Source organism: Hirundo rustica, chromosome 16 (assembly GCF_015227805.2).
Source record: "Hirundo rustica isolate bHirRus1 chromosome 16, bHirRus1.pri.v3, whole genome shotgun sequence".
Classification (NCBI taxonomy): domain Eukaryota; kingdom Metazoa; phylum Chordata; class Aves; order Passeriformes; family Hirundinidae; genus Hirundo; species Hirundo rustica.
Window position 1 is genome coordinate 13,199,338 of NC_053465.1, and position 27,958 is coordinate 13,227,295.

The 27,958-nt window shown below is 39.6% G+C and overlaps 1 protein-coding gene across 3 annotated transcripts in view; it reads left to right on the top strand.

The window, feature by feature from the left end:
* The window catches only part of ITCH (itchy E3 ubiquitin protein ligase), a 57,888-nt gene that overhangs the window by 381 nt on the left and 29,549 nt on the right, over positions 1 to 27,958 (top strand). For all 3 annotated transcript variants that reach the window (XM_058422690.1, XM_040079831.2, XM_040079832.2), the window contains exons 2-3: positions 24,427 to 24,517; positions 26,953 to 27,091. In XM_058422690.1, coding sequence (XP_058278673.1) covers positions 24,448 to 24,517; positions 26,953 to 27,091 — 209 coding nt within the window. In that variant the 5' untranslated portion in view covers positions 24,427 to 24,447. The remainder of the gene's footprint in view (positions 1 to 24,426; positions 24,518 to 26,952; positions 27,092 to 27,958) is intronic.

Sequence of the window (27,958 nt, forward strand, 5' to 3'; positions counted from 1 at the left end):
CGGGACGGCCGCGCTGCCCGGCCCCGCCGCCCCTCTGCGGCTGCCGAGGGCACCTGCCCGCACCCCCAGTGCCTCCAGTTCCACGTCCCTTCCCCAGTCGTCCCCGGCGGTGTTGCGTCCCTGCCCGGCCGGACCCCGCCAGCCTTTCCCGGTTCCTGGTCACCAGGATCTCACCCTAAACCTTCGCCTTCTCGGGGGCTCGCTCCCTTCAGGGCTATGCTTTCCGCAGCCCTTCCAGCACAGCCTCCTTCCCCGGTGTGTGTCCCCCCTGTCCCGGGGCTCCTGCCAGGTGTACGAGGGTTCGATGTCTTTGTCTCGGCCGGGTACAGTGGGACATTGAAGGAAATGTTTCTTAGCGATTAAGCGTAACTACAGCCAGAGGTTTATCCCGAACTGTGTTCCCTCTTGTAAACACGACAGAATGGCAGCGTTGGTGCCACCGCTCTATTTTGGAAACACGAACAAGTTCTGGCTTTTAATTCTTCCGCTCCCACGCAGGTCGTCTTTGACCTTGTGTGCCAGTGCTATTGAGATAAAAGCAGACAAAGGTGTTCTGTAAAGGGTTTCTGTAATTTGCTCTGATATTCGAGAATTCAGCTTGTTTTAATCGCTGTAATTTGTGATGTCACATTGGCAGAAGACCTTCCAATCTGTGCGTGATGCAGAGAAAGGAGCAGGTGTAGTGTTTGGGGTACCCGTGTTGTGGCAGCCTTTACCCTTGATGCTTCAGGAAATATCCCCAGCAAAACTTACCTTTGCAGCTTAGATAGAATTGAAGAAGTCAGAAACCAGGGTATTTTAAAACATATTTTCCCAATATATTACTGCTTATTTTTGTGAGTTTCTCATTGTTTTGCTTGGTCGCTCCTACCCTGCCTGTCAACCTTTTCAAAGAGGAGTGAAATCTGTACGGGTATTTGAAAGAAGGCATTCTGTGCTGAGAGAGTGACAGTAGATCCAGCAGTTGCTTGTATTTACCTGAGAAAAGGCACAGGCATTTAAGAATGAAAAATGAACCACAGGCCGCCTTTGACAGTAAATTATTTTCTGTTTTCTTGAAGTGAAAGTCCAAAGCAGTTCTAATTTAATTACAACTACCTTTCCATTCACTACAGCTGTTTAAGTCTGAAATGCGTCTGGAAGTGTGCATTCTTTGATGTGATATAGCTGACATTTAATCACTGCACTGAATACATTCACCTCTAAGTGATCTTTAGAATAATATGTAGCATTTAGACCCAAAGTGAGTTTTCTTGTCTTTAAAATAAGGACTTACACAGTAGATGTGAAAGATAATTTTGGAGTGGAAAATAACTGAGACTTCTGAGTGCTAACTTTGAAAGCTTCTTACAGATTAAAGTTATTTTGGGGTTTAAGAGAGATTGAGAGAAGATTATTTATATGAATTTATTACCTCTTTTTCTTCCCTCAATTTTCTCTCCCTTCTTAAAGTTCTGTTTCTTCTGTTGTGAAACAGACCTCAAACATGAGTTATCTTATTTCTTTGTTTTTAAGTTTGGGGAAAACTACAGAATAAGTTAATAGGGAGAAAGGCAGTGAAGTAGCATGGTGTTTGTCTTGAGGAGTTTAGATTTATAATTTTTTTTTTAAGAAAGCTTGTCATCGACTGCTTGGAAAATGTTTCATGAGAGATTTACAAAGTAGTTTTCTCCTATTTTACAACACGTGAAAGAGATAAGACCTTGTTAGCAACATTATCAGTATCAGTCAATTATAGCATCTAAATAAACATCTTTTGTGAGTTTAAGCTGTTTAAACAAAGTGATAAATGTATTCAGCCACATTGAGTGAAGTACTTTTCAAGCAGTAAAACCAATTTGATTTCTTCTTAAAAGCAAGGAAAAGAGTCTGCAGGGTGAGAATAGAAGAGAAACCCCTTGCACCGGGTAATGGTGAAGCTTCTGGGAGTTCATTTTTAAGCTTTTCTGTTTGGGTGTCCAGTTATATTCATGTAATGTTCTAGTTTTTGTCATTCTGCTGTACTTATATCTAATTGCTGGAACTTCTTTGTGCCCTCACAACTTAAGAAAATGAAGGTGGGTGCATAACCCAGAGGAGTGCTGGCCACAGTTCCTTAGTGTAACTGTACTTTGCCCAGCTGCAGAAGCATTTTGAAGTGAGTGCTCGCCTCAGAAGAGGAAGTAGACAAGCCATGATTATAGTCTAGTTTGGGAGTATTCTAGATATTTAGTTTTACTGTCTCATAACTTGAGTAATTTTGAAGACTTCAGGCAGTGCTTCTTGAGCTTGGTTGGACTGTTAGCTGAGCTAATTCTGTGTGCACATTTTGGTCCTTCATCCTTTTCTCTGAAGACTGAAGCAATAGAGACTTGGTCATTTTCTCTAAGTGACTGACACTCAGGTTTTACTGTAGTGCAGGGTTGCTGGAGCTGAAGGATTGATATTTTTCTTCATAAGAATTGCAAATTACACATAATAGAAAGGAAAGTATTGCAGCAAACTGGGAAAGAGTGTTTTGAAGAAGCCAAGCCCCTGTTTCATATGAGCAGTTCTCAAGTTATGCCTGGAATTTCTACTTTTACTATATCAAAGCACAGCAGGTTTTTTTTCCTCCCCTCTGAGGAAACACCATACCAGATCTTGTTGTGCTGGTTATTCAAATAGTTTTTCAAACTTGGCAGTATGTTGCTCTTCTTAAAAAAAAAAAAGAAAAAAAAAAAAAGTTTTATTACAGTCCTCCTGTTTAGGAACTGATAATTCATGCCTTCCACCCACCTGCTGGAGCTATTCTCAACTCTTCTGCTGGGAGAGGCCTATTGTTTCAGTCAGGCACAGAACTCCTGTCATGTTTGCATCTATATCATTGGTGCCGAAGCTGGAGCTCAGCCTCAATGGTGTTGTTGCTCGGCAAAAAAAGGCCTGTTTTCTTCAGAGGAATTGTTGCAGTTTGATTGTGTGGAGAATTGTTTCTAATCAGGAAGTGAAAGTTAGGTGACTTGCCTTTATCTGAAATGTGCAGATCTCAGGTTCTGGGTTCGTTAGCCTATGATATGAATGCTGGAGCCTTCAAGAGGGATGTGTTGCATGAGCCTCTATAAAATCTTCATGTTCTCAGTTTTCAATTCTTTATAGGTCTATTTTTCTTTCAACAGTAGCCTTTACACATACTTTTTCAAGTATTAGTTGGGTACCTAGTAATCTTTTTGAAGTTTATTACTAAGAAAGATCAAGTGAAAGATTAAGGTAATATTGAAACAGAAAAAGACATGGTAAGACAGGTCAGCAATCTGCTTCTGATTTATTTGTTAATTCATTAAATAAATAGCCGTTTGCAGTGAAATATCCATCAGGAATGTAAAATTTTTAACTGGAAGCGTGTTAATTTCTTGAAAAATAGAATAGGTTCTTTGATCCCTTAAGTTTCACGTGATTGGGATGGAACTTTTACCTGGGCAAGTCATTCATAAGTTACTACCCTTTTTAGCCTCATTCTGTGGAAAAAGTGAGGGAAAGCTCAGTGCTGAGCAAGCTGAAGAGATGGACTGAGACATAGAAGGGTGTTAATTTTTAACATGCTTTTGGTCAGTCTCCATCCTTAGTGCCTCCCCAGTGCTAGCTAACTTTTGATTATATATTAATAACCACTATTCTTGCTTAACAGTTAGAGTGCTCAGATATCCAGATTTTTATTTTATTCACTGTTGGCTTCATAAACACTTGAATGGATTAAGACTTACTGCTCTGAACACTCCTCTTCTACTTTTCTGACCCTCTGAGGTTTTTGCTCTGTCAGTGCTGCTCTTTTCATCTATTTGCAGAGCACCTAGATGGAGCGAGTTTGTTCTGTATAAAGATTCCTCATCTTTAAAGCTTTGGAGTTTTTTTGCTTTGGCTTGTCAGAGCCTGAATGAAGTGATCTGTGGATCAGTGATTAATTTCTCTTAATAGGCTTGTCTCTACAAGTATGTATGCCTTATATATGTAAAGTGTACTCCCTACTGCTCTAAGTATATAATTTCAGAGACTAGATAAGAAATGTGGTGACTGATATATAAAATTGTTCATAAAATGATGATGTATTTAGTCTAATCTTTACCCAGGCTTGCTAACTTCTGTGAAGGTTGTGAGCGGCATATTTGCACCAGATTTTACCTCAGCACCCTTTCCTATCTATTCAGTCCTAGATTGAGACTTCCTGGGTGATCCTGCACATGAAGGGCACTTTATAAAGGAAATGAGAGAAAAGAAAATTTGAGAGCTTAGAAGATAAAGTGAGACTTGTGAAACTGATTTGCTTTGGTATCAGGATCACAGCATGGTTTGGGTTGGAAGGAACATTAAAGACACCAGTTCAAAGATCACAAAGCTGCTTTGATTCTTAAATGTGATTGACCCAGTACATGTGATGTCTTCTGTGATGAAGCCTTCAGAGCAGTTTCTTATTCCAGCTCTTTGAAGGGGAATCATGTATATAATGGTAACAGGAAAGAGGAGGGAAATGCTAAAGGAGGACACTCTGATCACCTCACTCTACATGAAAGAAGTTTCCACAGCTACCCAAACTAAACAGCTGTGACCTGTGTTTTTCAGGTGGATACTCACCACGTGTAACATTTCTAATTCCATTTAAGTGCTCATCACCTAAAGATACAGAGGAAAACTTGCAGTAATCCTGCATGTAATTAGCATGTTCTACTTTGTGCATGTTCAAATGAGTTTACCAGTAAGATTTTAGAATATCTTTTTTTTGCTTTATACCAATGAGGCATTTTGGGAATATTAAATAGACAAATTTCCAGAGCAATGCTGCATTTATTAAACATTTGCCTGAACCAAACTGAGTTCAGGTCAGTGAAAAAGCTATCGTGAGGCAGCGGCGTTCTCATTGTTCTTCTGTGTACCAGTTGAATCAGGGTGTTTAACTCCTGTCGTGAAATCTGGTTTGGGCAGGTGGATTTGCTCTGTGTGGAGACCTGTTGACATTGCTGGTGGTTTATTTGATATTCTCCATGGTTTAAAGGTTTTAAACATAGCCCTGTGAGGTGTAGCATGGTGTATCATGACTTGTTTTTCCTTTCCCTTCTTTTCCACTCAGAACTACATGACTTAAGGCACTAGTGAGAGCCTGAGCTATTAAAGAAAAAAAATAACATTTAAGCAACATCTTGCTTTCACATCTGCAATGTGAACAAAATAATATTGTCCTGAGGGAGACAGTAGAGGTGAAAATATTTTCCAACTAATGACTGTTCATTTTGAGGCTGGAAGCTGCCAATGCGCTCTGTGTTCGAGTAGAGGAGATACCAACAAAGGGAAATTCATAGTTAAGGGTGGCTGATATGGAAGGTGAGAGAGGAGGGGACTTACAGACAGTAATAATAGGGATGAGATCTATTCTAAGAGAGCCTGTGTCACAGCTGGAATTAAACTTCCTGTTTTAAAAACAGTCAACTCTATACTTCATATTCTATATTTCTGCCTTCATGACCTCTAATCTCACACACAGTAGTGTTCTAATGTATTGCAAACTAGATAAAGCATCTGAATAGGACTTAGAGGGAAACTCAGAACTCCTCACACAGTTCAGACTCAGGGTTTTCCTTATTCGTCTGTAAGGATGTTTTGCTGATTGAGGTGGTCATTGCACAGCATTATAACCCTATGGGCCTGTTCTTTTCTCCAGTATGTGGGTTCCTTTTTGATGTTCCACATGATGCATGGCCAGGGGAAGCCATGAAGGGGTGGATATGTGGTGTAGTGTGTTCACAATGAATTACTCTTACTGCATAGAATATTTTTCCAGGGCATGCAAGGTGTGCCTATTTTGTTTTTAATAAATACACTGTTTCACTGTTACCAGGGGCTCTAGGCTTTTTTCCCCTGAAGATTTCCTGGATTAAACAGGTCAATGAATGTCAGTTTATGACTAGAATTGACACAAAGATGGGAAGGAGGGCCCATTCCTTGGGCAGTATCCAGCTGCAGGAGAGTTCCTCGTCTGCACTGCTGACACGTGTGGGTGGTGTAGTTACCTCTGGTTCACTTGCAAGTCTTGGTTTAGGAGCCAGTCCTAAGCTTCTCCACCAACCTGTGAGCTTCCAGTTGTATCCCAGCAGTAAATCAAGTCCTTTAAAATTGAAGGATACAGTCAGCGTTTCTTGTTAGAAGATGATCTTGTTCTTTTGTTTTTATTTAATGTGCAGTTGCCAGTTTTTCACACAGAAAGATCTAGGATGTAAAGACTGAAACTTTTGTTTAAGGATTATTAATTTTACTTATTACTTTAGTTGAAAGAATTAAGATTTCTGTCATCTGCTTTATCTTTTGATAAAAGTCAAAGGAATTTTAGGACAGCCCCACAAAACCCAAGTTTAATGGAAGTGTTGGGTATATTGGAATAGTGGTACACCTAGGCCACCTTTCTCCTATAGTTTCTGTTTTTCTGTTTTATTTTACAAAGAGGCATGAGCTGGAATGTAGCAAGCAGTCAGATATTGCAGAGTTGGGATGGCTGTGTTGTCCACCCATGGCTGTACTTTCATGTTACCATCTGGTCACTTGTAAAAACTACCTAGGAAGCAGGTAATGGAATTCTGTTGAAATTAGGAAACATGAGGACGACTCCTTTGGAACTCAGAGTTTTGCTTGCAGCAGTTTGCAGTTTTGGAAAAGACAGTGACTCATAGCAGACTTTCAGATACCTCAGGGTTGACTTAAATAATCTCTTTTTTTTTTTTTTTTTTCCCCTCCCTGAAATTGCAATTTCCATTACTTTTTTTTTTTTTTGATTTACTTTAGTAACAGCTTGGAAAAATGCAGTCTTTGTTTTCAGCTGACACGGAATTTTGCACACAGCAATATTACTTCATTTTGTTGCCAGTACTGGCATTCCAGTTTCTTTGATTCTGCTGTTTAAGAATACTCAGAGAAGCAGCTTATTTTTCTTAGGGGGAAGCGTATGTGTAGTCATACCTTGGTAATGAGTTACCTGTCAGAGTTTTAGTGCGTTGTCTACAGCAGTTCTTGTTCCCACAGCTGGGCCAATCAACAGGATCTGTCTTACACCATCTACTTTGCTGAAGCAGGTACAAGCAGCAAGTGACAAAGAGCTTTCTTTTTTAAGAGATTTCAAGTCATCAGCACATTTCAGATGTGTGGTTGTCGCTGGTAGTAGGGGATGATTCATCATTTCTTTGAGCTTTGCCAGGCTGAATTGCAGAGCTGTGCAGTCTGTTTCGATTTCATTTATTGCTCGGGTACCTACAGTGACGACGTGTTTAGCAAGTTTTTATAGGCAGTATCTCCTGAAAGCTCCACAGGCCTTTTTATCTGTGTTCTCAGAAGCAAAGGAGTTGAGGTGTGTCTGGGGCTCTCTTCATTGCTGTACCCACAGGTGGAGGTAGTTTTGTGTTCATTAAACCTTCATCAGTGCTGTTGGAAACTTAAAACAAGGTGCATTGTGTGCTGGATAGTCCTGCATGGATCATCCTGAAAAATCATGTTTAGGTTCATGTAGATGCCAGCACTGCACTTCTGAAAATTTTATCTGCTCCATTTGAGACTTCCAGGTGAGATGGTCAGGGCTGATGTTTTGCTGGTAGACAGCAGTCTTTCCAGAAGCTACTTTTAGAGACATTGCAACTGTACAATTTTACAAACATATAAACATGTACAACAACTCTAATGGCTGCTGAGGTTGTCATTCTCAGTAATGACTACAGGTAATTGGGTAATTTTATGGTCGCGTTTTCTGGGTTTTTTTTTTCATTCCCCAGAGTTAAAAGCCTTTTGCAGGTTTGTTTAGATGTGTGTACGAACCATTGATAATGAAATGTAGCTCTGAGAAAGGAATGGGGAAATGATGTGAAGCAAGCACTGAGCTGTAAATAAGAAGTAAAACTAATGGCTGGAGATTATGAAATCCTCTGTAGTTGCTGCCCTCTGTTAATAACTGAATGTGTAACTGCTTCTGAAGGGGCTTATTCCAAAGATGCAAGGTAGCTGATAAAACAGAAGGCGGTGGCCTCCTGTTTTGTTTTCCTGTGCTATTTTAGAGTAGAGAAAGTGTTTCTTATTGACACTTTGATGTGCTTAGGTCTGAGCAGCAGGCCTCAGCCAGAGCTGAATTACAAGATGAACCCTGGGCATTATGTGACTAACACCATCAGTATTCTTTAGCTAAAAATAAATGACACAAATGCTTATGCTAGCTCATAACCTTGTGTAGTTGTCTGCAAGAAATTTATCATTTTAAGAAACTTTCTCAACTGACACTAATAGAGGTTTGTTTGTAGGGTATTTTAAGGGAAAACCCACCCAACCAAGGCCTGGACTCTGGCCAAACTCTGGCCCCTGCTGGTCAGGAAAAGTGTCATCAGATCCAGGAGTTTCTGTGCTAAAAATATTATCAGGTCACTTTGACTTACTTATTTGGGCCTATAAAAGCTGGGCCCATTTTTGAGGTGAATTTGAAGACCTCACCTCTGGGTGGATGCACCACATGGGATTTTCCCAGTTGCTGGGAAGGGTTCTCCAGGTCCTCGCTGCGAAATGGGGCTCCCCAGAGACTGTGGACTCTGGATGATGGTGGAGTATTTAGGCAATTGGTGATGTATCTTTCTCAATTACTATCCTGTCTCTCATACAGCAATTTTTAGGTGCATTACCTTGCTTCTTTTTGCTTGTTGCTAAATCCAAGTGTGTTGTTTTATTGAATGTATTATTTTACTTTTGTGTTGCCTTAATGTTCCTAGTCAGATAAGACCATTCTTTCCGTTGGTGTCTGTGTCCTTTAAATTGCCCCCATCAACTGGCAGAACACACTTCAAAAGTAATGCCTTTGAAGTACATTCAAAAATAGCTGTAATACAAAAAACATGGATTTTCTTCTGATGACAGGTCACAAAATAACATGTCAAATTAGTTGAAGTCCAAGTGGTTCTCTGAATGTATCCAGTGATACCAGTATTTTATCTCTTCCCATAAGCATCAGATTAAGTTCTGCAGTTTCTGAAATTTGCTCATGACTATTTCCACCTTGTTAAATGGAGAATAACTTAAAGCAGTAATGTGAGCTGTGATGCTGTGTGGGTGTGTCTGTACTAATGAGATATGGAAGATAAATGTAGATACTGGAAAATGAGGGAAAGTCAGTGGATATGTGAAAATCACCAGACCAAAGTGGTAGGAGACCACATTGATGGGAAAGGCAGCTATGTTATGGTGTGCAGCTATATTATACCTCAGAAATCAAGTTACCTATATAGACATTGTGGGAAGTTTTGGCAGCATCTTTTTTGTTTGGTTTTAGTATCATAAGTGGAACTTCAATGCCAATCTTTGCCACTGAGGTTTGGACTAATTTATATAGACACTTAGGAGAAGCTTTCAGATACTGTTAGAGGATCAGCATCCTTTAAGTGACTCTCCAGCCTAAATTTGTCACAGATGTGATGTTTTTCAGGTAAAAGAGAGTAATTAGTTTGACTGAAAGTACCAGGACAGCAGCTTTAAAGAAGCATGGGAGAGATATCGAACAACGCACGAGTAACTGTCCAGATTTGCTTGGGTAAATAATAACCATATGAGTTAAAATGAAGGAAGTATATGAAAGCATCAACAAATCATGATACATTTTTGAATAAAGAGTATCCAGCAGTGACATTTAATGACTTTCTCATCGCTGATGTTGTTTTTGTAACGATGGGATACCACTGGTTCCAAGGTGGTGATATGTGAATTATTAATGAGTTTCTTATTAGGGCAGAAGAAAATAAACTAGGAAACCAGTGTGCATATGAAGTGTCCAGTAACATCTTTATGTTGGTACAATTGAACCAGTTGACTTTTGCATATTTTTCAGTTTACTGTTACCTGATTATAATTAATTGTAGCTGTCTAACACTTGGGACTGTATAGTGCTGGACATGTAGGAAATTTACTCAATAATACACAGCAGCAATAAGGGAAATGGAAGTAGTTTTTAAAAGTGAGTCCTAGTGTGGACTTGTACATTGAATTTTAGTTTACAACTTAGGAAAAGCTGTAGAAAGGAAAATCTTGATGTTCAAGATGAACATTACTGAACCTGAAGAAAGTGCAATGATGATTTATGCAATCCATGCCTTTCTATTCAAACTAGTAAAACTTAAGCTGTATTAATAACTGGGCACTGAAAGGGATCCTCAGTTTGGAAAAAGATAGCCTATATGACCAGCTTGATAGAGGTCTCTTTAGAGGAGGAATCTGCTACAGGACAGAGACACAAAAAGAACAAGAGGAACAGGACAGGTACGACAGGGGGTTGTTTTAGGCAACTCAAAGAATCACAGAATACTTGAGGTTAGAGGAGATTTCTGGACATGGCCTGATCCAAATTCATCTGCTTAGAGCAAGGCCAGTTCGGGCAGTCATTAATGTTCAGTCAGGTTTGGAATGGCTGTGAGAATGGTGATTTAACCTCTCTTGAAAATTTCAACCACCCCACAGAAAAATAACTGCATCCCCTGATTTGAAATTGAATTTACTGTATTTTAATTTGTGCCTTCTGGCTATTGTCCCATCCCTGAGTACTGCTAGGAAGAGTCTGCCTTCAACCTTTTAACCCTTCAAGTATTTATATACACTGATAAGATCCTCCTCATCATTCTCCTTTCCAGGCTTAGCAGTCCCAGTTTTCTCAGCCTCTTCTCGATCACTTTGTCTCCATAGCTCTTTGCTGGTGTCACATCAGTACATCTGTGTCACTCTTGATTTGAGGAGGCTAGAATTAGAATGAAAGAGGAGGATCACCTTCCTCATGCTGCTAATGATGCTTTTTTCCTAATCCAGGATGCTGGCAACCCTTTTATTTGTTGTTATTGTGAGGAAGCATTGCTAGTTCATGTACAACAGCACTGGTCTTCTGCAGAGTTGTTTTCTTGCCCAGCTTCCCCCCCAGCCTTTACTGGTGCATGGGTTTATTCCTCCCTGTGTGCAGAACTTTGCACTTCCTCTTGTGGAATTTTTGTTCCATCAGAATATTTGCTGAGGGTGAGCTGGGTCCAGGTCATAAATGGGGAAGTTAAACAGTGCTGGTCGAGTCTTTACCCCTGGTCTACAGCACCAATGCCTGGGTTCTAACTGGACACTGCGCTTCTGATCCCAATCCCAGGAGCCTTGCCCTTCATCCAGGCTTGCTGTCTGCCCCCTAGTCCTTCTTGGCCCCTGCTTCATCCCCTTGTATGAGGATGAGTAGTATGAGGATGAGGATGTATGAGTAGGACATGGTGTTGTCCCAGCTACCAAGTCATCTTCTCAAAGAAAGATCTCAGGTCGATCAGACTTATTTCCCCTTTATTAATCCATGCTGACTAATACAAAACACTTTCTTGTCCACATTATGTTTGGAAATGGCTCCTGCGAGAATTTGCTCCCTGACCTCCCTGGAGTTGAGATGACACTGGTCAGTCTAGTTTCTCGGATCATCCTTCTTGCTTTTTCAAAGAAAGGAGTGTAATTTGTTTTTTTCAGTACCAGGAATGTGGAGAGTCACTCACAGGAGCTGTACTTTTCAATTTAATGTGGCATAGAGTGGGCTTCACTGATTTTTTCTAACGCATAGAATGAGCAGGAAGAGAAACTTCAGTTTTTCAGCATCTTTCTAGATGCTTAATAGTTCTGGAAATTTACCCTCCTTGTGAGAAAAAAACCATTTGTGCTTACAGAGATAGTGGCACTCAGTTACTGCTCCTCCTTCCATACGAAACAAGCAGTTCTGTGGTCTGGCTTATCACTTAGGCCTTAGGAAGACAGTCTGTTACGCTGTTCGATGACACAAATATGTTGTGCTTTATGACAGGTTTTTTTTGTTGTTGTTTGTTTGTTTGTTTTTTACTTACAGCATTCATCACTTGTATTAAATAGAAATATACTCTGAATTGACATATACTGTAATCTTAATCTATTTGACTCAAAATACTCTGATTTTTACTTAGACCAGAGCATAGCAAGTAGAACTTCTTAGTAGTTTTGCAGAAGCAATTTTCTAGCCTTGGTTTTGCACAGAAGAAGAGAAAAAGCACACCTGTCCCACTGATGGCAAGTGAGAAACTTTGAGATTTCCTTTTTATCATTTTATAAAGGAAGATATTCTGAAAAGGAATCTCCTCTGAAACTGTTGAAATGGAATGAAAGATGGCAGTCTAGAAACAAAGTAGCCAAGCAAGGTCATGCATGAAAATACTCCTGTCCATATGCAGGAAATTAAAGGAGAACAGAAGTAATGCAAAAAGAGTGAACTTGAGTCAGTGGATGTGAGAGAGACCTGTGGAGGTTTTCCTCAGGGCCAGAATGCATAACAGAGAGAACAGGAAAAGAAACAATCTTCATTAGTAGTTTAATTGTTTTAATTTGGATGAGGAGGGCACTTTGGAAATGAATCCACTGAATGTTCTCACAGACTGTGCTTGATTTGACTTGTGAAATGATCTTGGATCAAGGAAGTTGAATTGCTTTTGGATGAAACTAAACTGGAAGCTGTGATCCTTCTAGTGTGGGACTGTGGGATTCCAGTAGAACTGTTCCAAAGTAAAACTCCCAAGAACATATCCCACATGAATTTCAGGTCTGCAGACCTTCCTGCCTGGCCCCACTCGTGTTGCGCTTCACTGCTTGTGGGTGTGGGCACAGCAAATCCTTACGGAGAGTCCAGAGACCATCACTGGAAAAGGCTGTGCCATTGTGAAAGGGGCTGTGGCAAAAAAGAGACAGGTTGACTTCAGTAATTCTGAAAGGTGTGGGCACAGAGTTTTTAGGAAGATTACAGTATAAGGGGTAAAAGTCGGTCTGTAAGAAAATAGGAGTCTGTTTTGGCAAGTAATTCTAAGCAGTGAAGCTTAGAAGCCACATGACAGTGCAATTAGCTGGTACAAGCTGAAGGGTGATAGTCTTATTCTTAAATACAGCTCTTTTTTTTTTGCCTTTTTTTTTTTTTTTTTTTTTTTTTTCTTTTTTTTTCTTCCCCCCCCCCCCCCCTCTCCTTCTGAATGTGTACTCTTTGAACAAGTTTTAAAAATGAAGAAGCAGTGGAAGTCTTCAAGAAGAAACAAACAAAAAAATACCCCACCACCTAAATTATACATCCTAAGGTGTAGCTGAAAAACTGAGCAGGAGAGTCCTTCCAAAGGAGTTAGCTTGGAAACTCTTCTGTCATTCAACTGAAAGCCATCTGAAATGAATATACAAACATACACTGAAAAATTGATTGCACTTCTAAGAATTAAGTCATGTAACAAAATAAATCTTGTCGTATACAATGTTTGATTTGTTTGTTTTAACTGTTAGGTTTTTCCTGTTAGGTTTTAGTGAAGCTGTTTGATTTGTGGTAGGAAGTTCTGGCAGAAGTGAGCAATCTCTTATCATACTGTTACTGATATCAAGAGGAATAAAATTTCTAAGGAATGTATATTTTTGTAATTTCATATTTAATATGTTTTCATTTCCTTGATAGGTTCCAGCAATAGTGTGGCAGGGAGGTGTGAAAGGCTGACATGTTAAGGATAGAAGGCATAATGCACATTTATGCCCTAGTAAAATTGCATGTTTTTGTATAAAGCCTCAGAGCCACTCACTTTGTTGTCATTGTATCTGCAAACATGAATATCTATTAAGATGCCTTTATTATAACTTGTATTTTGCTCCTAGTTGAGTGTAGTGAAGTGATTTCTACAAGACATTGAACAGCTTGGGTTAACACTGATGTTCCCTGTTTTGGAGGGTGTTGGACAGGATGACCCCCGCCCAGAGGCCCTTTCTAGCCCAAATTATTGCTGTTTCTCGTTAAAAAAAATAAAAGGAAGAAATTGACAGCAATTTCTAGAAGTATGTTCTTGTTTTAAGATATCCTTGTATGCTCTTTCAGTAACCCATTTTCATGTACACTATTTTCAGATCATTCTTAGATTGTGTTTTGCTTAAATGCACAACATAGCAAAGAGCAAAAATACATGGAAAGGTCTGAGAGGTAAAGATATGTATGTCGCTTGCCACTTGTTTAGACTGTTTCCAGAAATCTCCAAGAGTTAAACCAAGCACATTTTTCTCATCCTCGGTGAAAATTTTCACAAGGTTAGGTACCCTGACTTCAAAGTCGGTGCCTATTCTGGTTATTTTTGTGTATCTCCATGTCCTTAATTTTCTGGGTGGTTCATAACAGGCAAAGTTTTGGGGTTTTTTTCTGGTGTTGTTGCATCTTTTCAAGTTTTGTGCATGTGTCATGTTTTGCATGGTTTTAATCCATGAATGCCTTTGTTTTAAATACAGAAGTGTTAATTTGTGTTTTTCCTGACTGCTCCTACTAACTTCTTGGATTGCAGAAAAACTGTTGAAACTGCAAAAAGATGCCTAAAAGGAAGGTTATTTGAATTACCTCTTCTAGACAGTCATCAGTTAATAGATTATAAGTAAGAAAATTGCATGCGGTGGGGGGGGAAATAATGTAAAATTTTGACTTAATGCTTCTGAGTGATTGCATTACGATTATTTCATTGCCCTAATCAAAAATTAATTGAATAAGTAGCTTATAGCTTGTGAATTTATGTGACTATCTCTTTTCACTGCTGTGTCACGCAGCTGAAGCAGTGATAAGCAGAGGCCTCCAGATAAATTCATTCCTTCCCCTTCCCATAGCAACAGGCAGGAAGGGACTTTGGGTAAACTTCTTCAGAAGATTCCTTTGCATGCTGTCATGGTAGGGTCTAAAATAACCTGTTGTGAACAGCACCATGAATACTTGACTAAGATGCTCAAGCTTGGTATTTTTGCTTTGTAGGAGCCTCTCTGCTTTTGAGCCAACGGAAGCTAAACATGCTGTAGGGCTAAATAAGCTTTTACGAGGCAGATGGAACAAAACATTATTGTTTTGGGTAATTCTCTTCAGTGCTTCTTCGGGCTCAAAGTGGTTCTTTCTGATAAAACGAGTTGAGTTGGGAAACTTGATCTCCAAATTACAAAATAGATAGGGGTATTTCTACAGTCAGAGTGGGATGTTATTTGGGTGAGCCATAACTGATGCTTCGTGCTGTAGGATATTGCGTTTATCAAGCAGCTGCAGTTTATAGAAAGCACTAAATGTTCTCAAATACCTAGTCAGGTTAATGTCAGAGCAGTTTAACAGTGACTGCTTGGAAGTGTCTGGCCACACTGTGTGCTTTTCCCGGGAGAAAATTCTCTTCCAAGGTTACCACTGGAAAAATACTGTTTATATTTTCTAGGTACTTTCTTTATAGAAATGTCAAAATGTAACTGTTGTTGTTTTTTAGGAGTGAGATATAGAGTATTTCATTGCCTGTTAGAGAAACACATGCTGTTGATTACATTGCTTCAGTCTGTCTTCATCTCTGAGGAAAGATATCCCTGAAGTTACCGCGCAGAATATTTCTTTAACCTCTGTTTCCTCAAAAGTCCATGCAGGACATGGTTCACAAAGAAGTGAAAGAATTAAGAGAGAAGCTGTAATTAATTTCTACAAGATGTGAGAGTTCTGATTGCTAGAATTTGATGCCTTTTTTTGTTAGAGATCTATAATAACAATCATAAAGTCCTAGTAGCAGGAATATTTAAGGTCAGGGATTTTGGAGATGCTAAAAGGGTATTTCCTTATGGAAGAAGAGTATTGCTCATTCTGAAAAGTTGGTTCACTATATAGTCAATTCATTCCCAGTTCTAGGACTTTCACCTTTTAAGGGCATAAACTCTCTGTTCACAATACTGTCGCCTGGTGGGTTTCAGATTATGAGTTTAATTTGTGTTTTGAAACATGAACTTCGTTTAAACCATTCTGTAAGAAATGTGATGGTCACAGCAGAGCAGTGGGGTAGGTTAACCATGGCTGGCTGCCAAATGCTCACTCTTCCTCCTCAATCGAATGTGATTAGATGTGTTTGATAAGTAAATGCTATTGTGTGCTCACACATTTTAGGGGTGTCCATTTAGAAAAGGCAGCAAGCAGTGAATTAAAACTTGACCTTCCAGAAAAGGAGACCTAGAAAAGAATTTTGTCCATCATGAACTAGATAAAAGAGCACAGACCTCTATAAATGAGCTTTTACTTTGTGTGTTGCCAGCCCGTGGTAACACCTGGGAACTCTCAGCTATAAAGGAACAGGCTTGAATATCTGGTTTCTTGAATGAAAAGCAATTTGTCTTGCTTTGCTGGCAACAAGGTAACTGCTTACCTTCCACTTCACAGATTGTAACTTTGTTCTGGTTGTGGACTCTCACTGGGAAATTTTCCTGAAACCTCATCACAGAAGCATTAGAAAGAAACGGTTCTGAGTCAGTGCAGTATTGTATTGAAACTGTGTGATTACCAAATATTTTTTGCAAAGAATTTTAAAGGCCAAAATTAATTGCTAAAAGCAGCGGTTTGTAAAAACGCAGGAGTTAATCCAGTTAATGTCCAGTTAATACGGGTAGATCCAGTAATTCAAATATTTGTTTGAGTTTGTGGTAGTTACAGCTATTCCAGTTTCACTACCTTCTCTGTCATCTTAGTTTTATTCTCTGTGCTGGGGGTTACCATGCCTCCCAAGTCTCATGATGTTTTCCAGTGGCAGCATATAAGAACTAGCCATTTTAAGTAAAGCCATGTGCTCTGTTTTGAAGATTACAGCAGTTTTAGCTTAGTGGTTTGCATATATGAATTGTTGTCCTCTTTGAAATGGATTGTACCATGAGAAGGAAATGGCTGAAATAAAAATAGACCATGTCTTTGTTTTCACAAATGGTTTTAATTATCCTGTGCAACTCTCTGCAGTGGCTGCTCTTGCCAGGCTTTTGGAAAGTAAGCAAAAGGAATATGATGTTCATGTACATTTTTCTTTTTTCCCCCCTCTCTTTGAGCATTTCTTAAAAGTTAGTAAAAGCTAGCATCCTCCTAGTTAGGAAAGAAATCCATTGGGAAGTTGTGTGAGTTGGTGGCAGTGCCAATTTTATCCCTTTTGTCCTGCCTGCCACAGTTTTAGTCTAAGAATGGCTTGTGGTTGGGAATTTCTGATGTACTACTGAAAGCGTGAAAATCTGTCAAATTACACTTGTCTTTCTTGGAATTTATTATATTGCAGTTCTATTTCTTTACATGTCTCTTCCCCATATTTTTATTCAGGATCAAATGCCACGTATGTGTAGAAAAAGGTTATGTGAACTATTTCTGCTGAGGTGCAGGTTTTACAGGCAGGCTTCTCGTTGCAGAAAATTGCTAATGACTGAATTCTCTATAATTTTGCTGTAAGTCTCCAGTTTGGGAGGCCTGAAGACAGTTTAATTTGGACTGCAAGCAGTGTTGGAAGCATTTTTCTCTTCAGACTGAAGTTGATAGACCAGTTTTTCTAACTGGTGCCATTTACACAAGGAACGCTCCCTCGTGATCCCAGGTATTCAGGGAAAAGTTAAAGTGAGCATCACTGGGGTGTCTGGCTACAACGTTTCCAGAGTTATTCTGCCTTTCATTGCACAATGTCTTTGCTTTGGTAGGCAGGGTGAATGTTTCTCAACCCTTCCAATTAAAACCTTCAGATTCAGAACAGTTTTCCATGCTCAGTTCTCTCTTGAAGCGGTTGATATTTAGGAACAAGAAAGAATCAGCACTGAGGATTCCTGTTGCATAAATAATTGTTTCTAGAAAAGATGTTTAAGGTTGATAGTATGCAATATCTTAGTCTTTGCTGCTGTAATTTAAGATCTGTTTGTTACAATCATTTTTGATGCTGTTGTTGGCTATCAATAGAGTATCACACTCATTATCATTCATGTTGCATTGAGGTCACAGGAAATTAGTAAAACAAAACTCAGTATGAGACTTTAGAGGGTAAAGTCTCGCAGTCACTTTACCCTGGAGAATGTGGTATTTATTTTTAAACCTCACAGCACTTATACCCTCTCACACATTTCATTAACTCATCCTCTCACTCTCAGACACCAGAACATTGCCACGTGTTGGGGGTGGGCTAGCCAGTGTCTCTTTTATGCTTTGTGGAGGATGGAACTAATGGTATCTGTCACTGTTAATTGTGCTTCAGGTTCCTCTCGGTGACAACAAACTACTTCATGTACAGGTATTTTATATCCTCTGGGAGTCAAGAGTTGTTTTTCGCTAGTCTTTTCCTTCAGAATCTGGCTTACTGAAGCGTCCATAAATCTTCTGTGGAGGCTAATGCTGCTTTTTTTCCCCTTATTTGGAATATCCATCTCTTTAAAGCTACAGTATGTTTTCCTGTTGGGCTGACAGGAAATGGAATGACATATGTGATGTGACATAACTGTGTTGGCACGCTCCTCTTTGAAGCAGAGGCTGTTTTGCTGGTCAGGCATCTGTGCTGGAGTCTTATCAGAGTGAAGGCATCCCGGCCTTGACACAAACACTCCTCAGTTTAACTCCTGCAAGAAGTGCCCTTTGTTATTAGTCAAATCCATTTTAACTCTTGTTTAGCTGATTTATGCATGTTTTCATCCCTACTTTATTTATCTTGATTTAGCATCTTCATTACATTCTCTATGAGGTATGTTTGCTCATACAAATTCAGATAATCTCACTTGTAGAATTAGACCTGTTGATTTTGAGAAGATGTGACTTCTGACTCTTGATATACCATTGTCCTTGGAAAGGGTGAAGAAATGTTCATCTGTAAGGAGATGTAACAAGAAAGTGATTCCTTTGTTGAGCCAGGAGTACAGTAGATCATATATACTGTGTACATGGATCAGATATAAAAAAAATAAAATACACAATTTTAAGATTGAATAATAGATGAAGCTTCTACTGCAGTGTCAAGGATTTCTCATTACCAAGTCTACTATAGGGCCAGGACAGAAGCTGGGCACCTCTTTTCATTAGTTTTGTGGTTTATATATCTTACTTGTCCCTCCTTGCAGCCTCTGAAGGTCATGTTACTTGGTTTGCTTCCCAAACCAGTTAAATTGTATTCCCCACAAATACATTTTTAGCCTGTGTATTGAATTTGCTCCAGTCTTATCTTTCAGTTGGGATCTCTCTTGTTGCTCTTGGAGCAGCCATGTGGGTGTTGGATTGTACCTGGATAACCTGAGCATGGGGGCTGCAGGGAGCTGTGCCTGTGCTGACTCTGATGGCAGGGGAGACAGGACCACACAGCTCAGTAATCCAGCCCACAGCCTGTTTTCAGACCCAGAATGTATTTCACATTTGCTCAGAAGACAATTCAGGCATTTTAAATTCCAGCAAGTTGTATTCTGGCACAGACTGCTCGGATTTTCCAGACTTCTTGGTGAATGGATGTAGTGCTTGCTCACAAAGTAATCGTCAAAGAGAGCCAAGCTGCATTCTGTGTTAAACCTCTCCTTTCCATTCCTTGTATAAATATCCCTTGATGCAAACCTCATAATTGCTTCCCTTTCCAATGTGTACTCAACACTCTTATAATCTGTTTCTATTCTTTTCTCCCTGGTGGATTACTCAGCATTTCTGTCTTTTGACTTGTTTGAGCAAACCTGACCACGTCCTTAGAACTTATTTTAGGGGGAAAGAAGTGTAAACCACTAAAACCAGCTTTGTCAAACCACGTTTTACTTTAAAGATGAAACTTGAACTGTTAAAGTAACTGCAAATTTGCTAAGCAAGTAAGTTGCCAAACTCCCTGTCTGCCTGGGCTCACTGTGTATTTATAGCTAACATAAAAGGGAAAAACCTTTGCCACAATATGCATGCTTTCAGTTAAAGAGAGGCTTTAGTGTTTGGGGGGAAGGAGAGGAAGTATTTCTATGATTTCTCACACACAAAAATGTGCATGTATTTATCACATACCTGTTGATAAAAGGGGCATGTTACATTTTACATGCAATTTTTTAAACAAAATTTTGTATATTTTATGCTTTTTCCAAAAGTTTGTATTCCTGTTACATAGTGAGGTTCTCAAAACCATTTTTAAAATTACTAAGTATATAAGAATTTTTTCTCATTATGCAGGTTTTCTTTCTCCATTATTGAAATTGCAAATGCACTCTGAATAGGAACACCTGCAAGGAGCAGTTTAGCCTATTCTTAAAATTAATTACTTAACATAAGACTTAAAGCAGCCAACAACGTGCAATTATTTCGCTATTTTTTAAATTCTAAAGAGCTTGTGCCAACATATTTCAAAGTTATGTGTGTGTAATATAGTCACAGGGTTTCATTCTCACCTTGGTGTCTTCTGTTCTTTCAAATAAATACAGAGCACAATTACTTTCTTCAGTAACCTGGTTCCTTTCCAGATGAATTCCAGTGCTGAATAAAGTCATCACCTGAGTTAAATTGGTGTGACATTGAAGGTGTCTCCTCCTGTTGATAGTATTTTTCTTCTGTCTGTGCTCCCTGTTTTTGTGGGTTGAGGAGCTCCTCCCCAGCTCTTCCCTTCCTTTGCTTTAACCACAAAGCACTAAAAAGGATGGGGGAGCAAAGCAGCTTTCTCACGATTTCTTAGAAAAATAACCGAGGATCCTCCTTTGCTGCCTTCCTTTTTCCCAGTGTAGCATTTGGGCTGCACTCTCCTCCTTCTTCCACACCCCTCTCACTGTAAATTGTGGTGGAAATTTGTTGTCTTGCATGAAAATACCCCAGCAGCACCGGGTCAGGCCATAGGGGAAGCTGCTGGGAAAGCCCTGCAGGTGGGATTCAGAGAACAAGACCAAAAGGATGCATGGTCCGAGTTTCCTGCTGTGAGGCAGATTTATTTTAAGCAGTGTTTGTTCAAACCTGCCTGAGTACCAACAGTGGTGCATGCAATTATGAAGCTGAGTATAATTTATCTAATAATTTACATATTATGGTAGGATGTTATAGAACCAAACCTCCCTTGGAGCAGGTATGCAGCCACTGAGGAAATTCAGACAGCAATTTTAATGGTTTATTTTTAATGGCAAGAAGTTGTTTTTCCTCTGTTCTATTTTCTATATTCCAAAGAATTTGTCTTGTTCATTTCTGAGAAAATCACGCTTACCTGATCGTGCTCTGAACATCCATTACACTGCCCCAGACGTTCTGTCACGGCTCTCAAACCGTTCAGCTAATGTTCCTAAATTTCACATTCTGACAGTTTCTTGGAAGTCAGTTGCAGCACCTGGGAGAAAAATGGCAATAGGAGTTTACTGTCATTTAAAACAAAACTAAACCAGAACAACAAAGCAAAACACCAACCAACCAAAAAGAACCTCTAAACCCAACCCAAACCTCACCAAATCCCTAAATATCCATGAAGATGTGTTTCATTTTCTACTGCAGAAAAAAAACTGAGCATGCATTCTCAGGTTTGGAATGACAGTTTGAGCCTGTGAAAGTTCTTGTAGCATTGCATTGGATTTATAGACTTTTGCTTTTCACCTTCCTAAGTATCATTTCTGTTATAATAAAACTAGATGGAAGTACTTTAACACTGATTGAGGAGTGTATGCTTTTTCATTCTGTGATTAGGCTTACAAGTAGCCCTAGGCTGATTTCAAGTGGAAATCATCTGCAGCTTCTAATAGAGTAGTTTTTTTACACACAAACAAAATCAGTTTGATATATTTGTTACATAACTAAAGAGGAATAAAATGTTAAAAATTAAGTGTAAATAGGCAGCAGCTGAATATGTGTGACTGATGGCGTTACTGCCTTTTGCAGTCTTTTGCTTCTTTCTAAATCTAGTTCATTAATCACCACGGATTATTCTTTGGCTAATCAATATATTTTATCTTTGTTTTCTAACACAGGGAGGTGCATATAATTCCACCAGCTCTCTTCCCATTTTCCTGTGTGTTGCACTAAAGACTTTTCATTCCAGCTAAAAACTAATGGAGATGGAGGTAGATAAAATTTCTGAGTTGTGAAAAATCCAGATAAAGTATACATACACATGATAGGGAAGGGAATTAAATTAGTGCCCAGCTGAGAGAAAAGCTGCAGTGTGTTTTCCATGATTATTCCTTGCTGGAAGCTTGGCATAGAACCGGCTATTCTGCTTGTGGAGTGTTTCTCAGCAGGCACTTAAGGGGAGTAGAAGAGGCACTGGAGTCAAGGTATTAGAAAACATGGAGAGAGAGGTAGGGATGTTGAAGTGCAGGGCAGAGGTAAGTTGTTGCTTCCTGCTTCTTCCTCTGGAACTCTGCTTTTCCTGGTTAATTAATGGAGCTTGCTGTAAGTGAACAGCCTCTAGATTTTAGCAAGATTAAAATAAATAAGACTTCAGTTTTATTGTTCAAAAATAATTAGAAACTTTCTAGCAGCTGAGAGAACTAAACAATGTGTAGTACGGTTTCTTTTTTTTTAGACGTTTTGGCAGGTAGTATATTCCTGGAATTTTCCTTTAGCTGGTTGTTGGTGAAGGCTGTGTCTCCCAATATACATATTTATACATCCACATGTGTTAACTCAGCAGGTGTTTGCGGGACACTCATTTCAGATGTGGTTAAGCTGCTAGATTTTCTTTGCATATTCTCAATGAAAATGATCAATTGTTACTAAAATCATTTAATGAGTCTATTTGCTGGGGTAGAAATGAAAGTTGGCTCTTACACGTGCTTCTGAATGAGTGTCGTATGGTGTAAGTGCTTAGTGTGGGAGTTTAGTGGAGAGTGATCCCCTTCAAGGATCCCAGGCGTATTCTGTGCAGTGTTATTTCTCCAGGTGGGAACTGGCAGCTTTTTTGTAAATCCAAACTCCTTCAGACTATCCAATGTGTCTGTGTTGGTCTAAATGTAATCTGATTGCTTTCATACAGCATAAAGGATACCCAAGGAGGTACATAATTCTGCTCCTGTGACTGGTTGTACCAGTCTAAATGCCCTCTAAATCATTTAAATTTAGACTACATTTTAAATACTCACATCAAAATCTTTTTCACTCTAACATGATTTAAATTTGTGTGGTTCACATCTGAAATTTAGTTCACAGCACTGAACTCTACTAATAACGCCAAATACTATTTGAGCAAGTCATTGGTACCTTTTTTGGTGGTGTCACCATTGCAATAGGGAACACTGGCATCAGCAAGCTGCAGAATGCAAGAATTACCCATTTTACGACTTTCAAATACTTGTGGAATTAAAATTTCCACAGGCACTGTTGCAGGCATTTGCTTCAGATCACAGCCTCCAAAAAGAAAGCTGCCGTATCGAGACCTGATCTCCTTGTAGAAATTGCGGTTTCCTTGGTGTGGCTGAATGTGTTTTGGGTTAGATAAACTGCTTGTGGTGTTATCAACTGTAGGTTCATAAATGGAGTCTTTTGACTCACAGATAGCAGCAGCCTGAGCTAACATTTTCCTTTCCTTGTTGGAAGTAATGTGTGCAGAAAAGTGCTTGAGAACTGGCATGGGATGTTTGCTTTGCGTTGGGATCCCGTTTGGGGGCTGCCCCAAGTGGGGGCTCAGGGCTGATGAGCAGCTCTTTGGCCACAGCAGCTGAGCCCCACCTAGGGGTGAGGGGGGTCACCCAAAGGTGCACCAATGGTTTACAGTGGGTTCTGAGCAGGGAGATGGTGTGGAAGTGGCACAAAGGAGGGAATGTGGCATGACAGGGATGCAGTGAGTGGTCTGGAAGTTGTATCCTGCAGGCTGTTCGTTTTGCAGTGGAGTTCAGTTGGTAAGAGGTGCTGAGGTGAAATGTGTTTCTAAAATGAACAGGTGACAGGGTTATCTGGGTATTTCCAGTGTGATCTCTGTGTTTAATGTAATAGTACACTGTTTAATTTCTCTGGAAGCTCTATGATGCACATTGTCCACTATGTCTGCTCTCCCCCCTCCCAGCCCAAGTACTGCAAGGAGGAGCCTGTGCTGCCTTGGGCTGCGAGGATCAGACCAGCCTTGGTGTGATGTGCCAAGAAGGAAAGTTGTGCAGTAACTGAAAGTTGTCTTGCTCTCTTTCAAAAGTGATATATTTCCTTTTTTAAGTGCTTTGCAGAGTTACAGCCCCTGTCTATAGACTTGCTCTGACCAGGAAAAAAACCAAAAAAGACACAAAAGCTGGTTTCTCTAAATTTGAATTTCCCTTTTTAATTTAATAATTTATTTTCAGTCTTTTTGCTGGGCTTGTGGATTGTGGTGTTTGTTTATTTTTTAAAACCAAGTAGTACTTGACGCAGAAAGATAAACTTATTCCAGGATTTATGACACTAAGTCAAGCAGATGTTTTAGACATAAGAGGTACAACAGACTTTGGAATTAGAACATCATTCATTCATTAATTGACAAATTGAAGTGACAGAATCAAAAGAACTTTTTTGCCTAGAACCTGGATGACGTAATAGAGACTGAGCCCTTTTTAAAGGATTTTCTGTACTTTGGGGAAATGGAAAGGAGCTAGAGAAAAAAAGAAGTTTGGTGGGTTTGTTTTCACTAATGTATCCACATGTCAAAAACAAGATGAATTTTTGAGCTTCTGAGTATTGAAATGCTTTTATTCTCTCTCTTCATGCAGATTCAAGATCCAGCCCATATTATGGCTGGCAGTGGGTCCAGATCAGGACCAGCCAGTGGATTATCCATGAAATCACAGCTTCAGATCACTGGTGAGCCTTCTGAAATTATCTGTCTTTTCTGGTTAGAAGTGTGACAGTGTTTTTCCACATTTAAACATAAAACTCACTGTGTTGCGTTTCAGGAAGTTTTGCATTGTAAAATGCCCAAGGGAAGATTGATGTTAGGGCATCATTACTTGGCACCTATTTTATTCTGGATTTTATCTAAAATGCATTTTGAAATTATACATATTTGTGTAAAAGAAAAAAGAAAAGAATAATTCTTTTTGGGTGCTGTTGTTGTACTAAATTGTAGAGGCAGTCCTCCTGCAAATGTAATAGTGCATTATGATATGCTTGCACTAACTGAAACTTGGCATAATATCAAATCTAACACTTTTTCCTGATACTGCTGTTTGTTAAAGTTCACTTAAAGCTTCTCCCTTGTTACATGTTTTTATCGCCACCATTGAAATGGATTAAAAAAAATGATAAAAAAATTAATAAATTGTTGGTGAGACTATCACTGTGATTGAACACCTCTGGATTGTTTGGAAATGGATTTACATTACAGGCTTTGCTTTTTGTAGTGCCTCACCAACAGAGCAGCTGTTGAAACTTAATTACCAAGGTTTCCTTACTTTTGCTGTCTGGAAATTTAACTGAGGCATCAAAACTGAATGGGCGATCCAGGGGTGTGCGCAGGTCTCCGTTTAGAAGCATCAAGAGTAAATTTTGCACTCTCAGTATGAAGATTTGTGGGTATATGCAGAAGAGGGATATTGTGAGGATGAAAAGAATTGTCAAAAATAGATGGGAAAGCTTTAAACTAGAAAGGAGGTTGGATCTCACTGAGTTACAGAGGCTGTAGCTGTCCCTCTGAGGTCACAAGCTTGTGTTTCCTCAGTAGGTTGGGAGGCTGTAGAGAAATTTTGTCCCTACAGGTTGATACTGGAGAGAAATTGGAGGACGATTTCACCCCGGGGTGGAGAGCAGAGCCAAGGATTGAAGTGGTGATTGCTGTCCAAGGCTTTCCCCATTAAAGGCCTGAGACTCACACAAAGACAGTGAAGCTGAATAAATGCCTTAGTGTTTAGAATTGAGACTGCTGAGGTATTTGAATTTCAGGTCTGAATTTCTGTAGATCTTCAGCCATGATCTGCAGCAAACTGTTGCTGGTGTTACTTCCCACCTGCCCTACCCTCAGTGGTGCCCTCATTCTGCTGCCCTCATTAGTTTTAAATGAATTTTCAGCGTGTCTGGGTAGGAACAGACCTTGAAAGTAGGTAGAAATTTGCTGGTTTCTGCTGCTCCAAAGCAGGTCTTTGAGATAATTAGAGATGTTGAGGTATGAGGTGCTATAGCGTAGAAGTACTGGAGGCAGGAGAGGAAGGATGGGGAGCTGTTTGTGAAAATAAATTAGTTAAATTCTGTGAGATGTCTGTAATACACAGAGAGTTTTCTTTGGGAGCAGTTCAGAACAGTTTATACTAAGCTACTTCTCTAAATCTCTAAAGGAGCATAGACTATAAAGGGAATCTGGGGAGATTAGCCAGATGGGCCTGAATTAGTCATCTCTTTTTTAAGGATGTAGTGAGGCTGTGGCGGGTAACAAACACACAGAAGAGCAAGTTGGTTTTTGTTAGAACAGTGAATTCAGGGGCCAACTGGAAATGATAATATCTTTGTGTTCAGTACTGTTTTGTGAGTTCAGTGTTGCCACTGAATCCAAGAGCACCTGGGACTCAGACATCAGGGAAGACGTTGTAAAGGAGGCGGCATAGCAATGGTGTTTGGAAAGATGGGAATGCTGCAGGCAGTAATACTTTTTTTTACTTAAAAAAAGCCCCAAACACGAAAAAAAAAACCCCATTCAACACCCAGCACACCCCCTCCCCACCAAAATTAAAGCTCTAGAGCTGCAAGTCCTGTCCAGATTTGTCGTTGCTAGAACAGGAGGTAGTTACTGGAACCCAGGTTTTGGATTCAGCTTTTCAGTAAGCTTGCTTAGCTACAGAAAACTTTACACAAAATTCATTTTCTCAGTGATGTTCTTTTCATGAGAAGTTGTGGCAGTTTCCCACAGTGCCTTGATTAGAGGCAGATCATGTTTTGAGCTTTTTAACAAGCAATGTCATGAACTGCAGAAATTCTCTTGGCTGGGGATAGACAGGAGAAGATTGTAGAGGTTATTTTCTGCTTTCAACACCTGAGCACTTCTGTGGATCTTGTACTGGTTATGATTAATTAGAGTGTCTGATGTTGCAAAAGTATTGTTGCATGTTTTAGGTGTTTGTGTGAGCTGTGGCATTGTCTAAATGAACTGGAATGCAAGAATACAATTTACCCTTCTAATGTGTTTTTTTTTTCCTTGAGTCAGGCATCAATGACCTGACACTTGAATACTGAAGCACCCGACTGAAAAATACTATTTGCAATTGAAATCTTCCTGAGAAAATGACTGTTTTTTTCCTCTTTCTTAACAGTTATTTCAGCAAAACTGAAAGAAAAGAATAAATGGTTTGGACCTAGCCCGTATGTGGAAGTCTCAGTAGATGGACAGTCAAAGAAGACAGAAAAATGCAACAATACAAATAGTCCAAAGTGGAAACAGCATCTTACAGTGTAGGTTTAGTTTTGTTTTCCAATTTATATGAACTAAATTAAAATAAATGAGCGAGCTTGAAGACTGTGTTTTTATTTTAAGCAAGGAGTGGAATATTGCATGAGGTGGTGACATTTGTTTAATTTTTAGAGTAAATATAGTGCAGTCTGAAACGGGTATTTACAAACTATTACACTGCTTGTGCTTATATTTTGTATTACTATGTGTGATGTCAAAGGAGCTCTAATTCTGTGAGTAGTAAGGACAGTAAAGTAATTTAGTATTAAAACTCATGCACATTTTTGTTGTCATATTTAAAGTTAGTTTTCAAAAGTTCTGTGGCTGAAGTGTGGCTGTTCTGTGTGTCCCACTGTGGTGTACCATGCCATAACACAGGTAGTTGGCTCTGTCTTGTGCACCTCTAAATTCAAGCACAAATCCAGAATTCCCAGTTAATTTATGCAAATTGTTAGTACAAAACTAACATCAGGTTAAAGATGAATACAGCTGTTGATGTTTGCTTGGCCCAGTATTTGTGAATAAAGAAGGTACACAAGTTCTATAAAATGTAGTTTTCTCCTAATGTCACGTGGAACTCTGGGATAAAGACCAGTCTGTGCTTGCACACTGGCCAGGGACTTTTCACAAGGGCATGCCAAATAGGATATCAGGAAGAATTTCTTCCCTGGGAGGGTGCTGAAGCCTGGCACAGGTTGCCCAGAGAAGCTCTGGCTACCCCATCCCAGAGAGTGTTCAAGGCCAGGCTGGATGGGGCTTGGAGCAGCCTGGGACAGTGGAAAGTGGGGTGGAATGAGATGGGCTGTAAGTCCCTTCAATGCAGACCATTCAGTGATTCTGTTATTTGCTTGAATTGTAGATTATTCTTG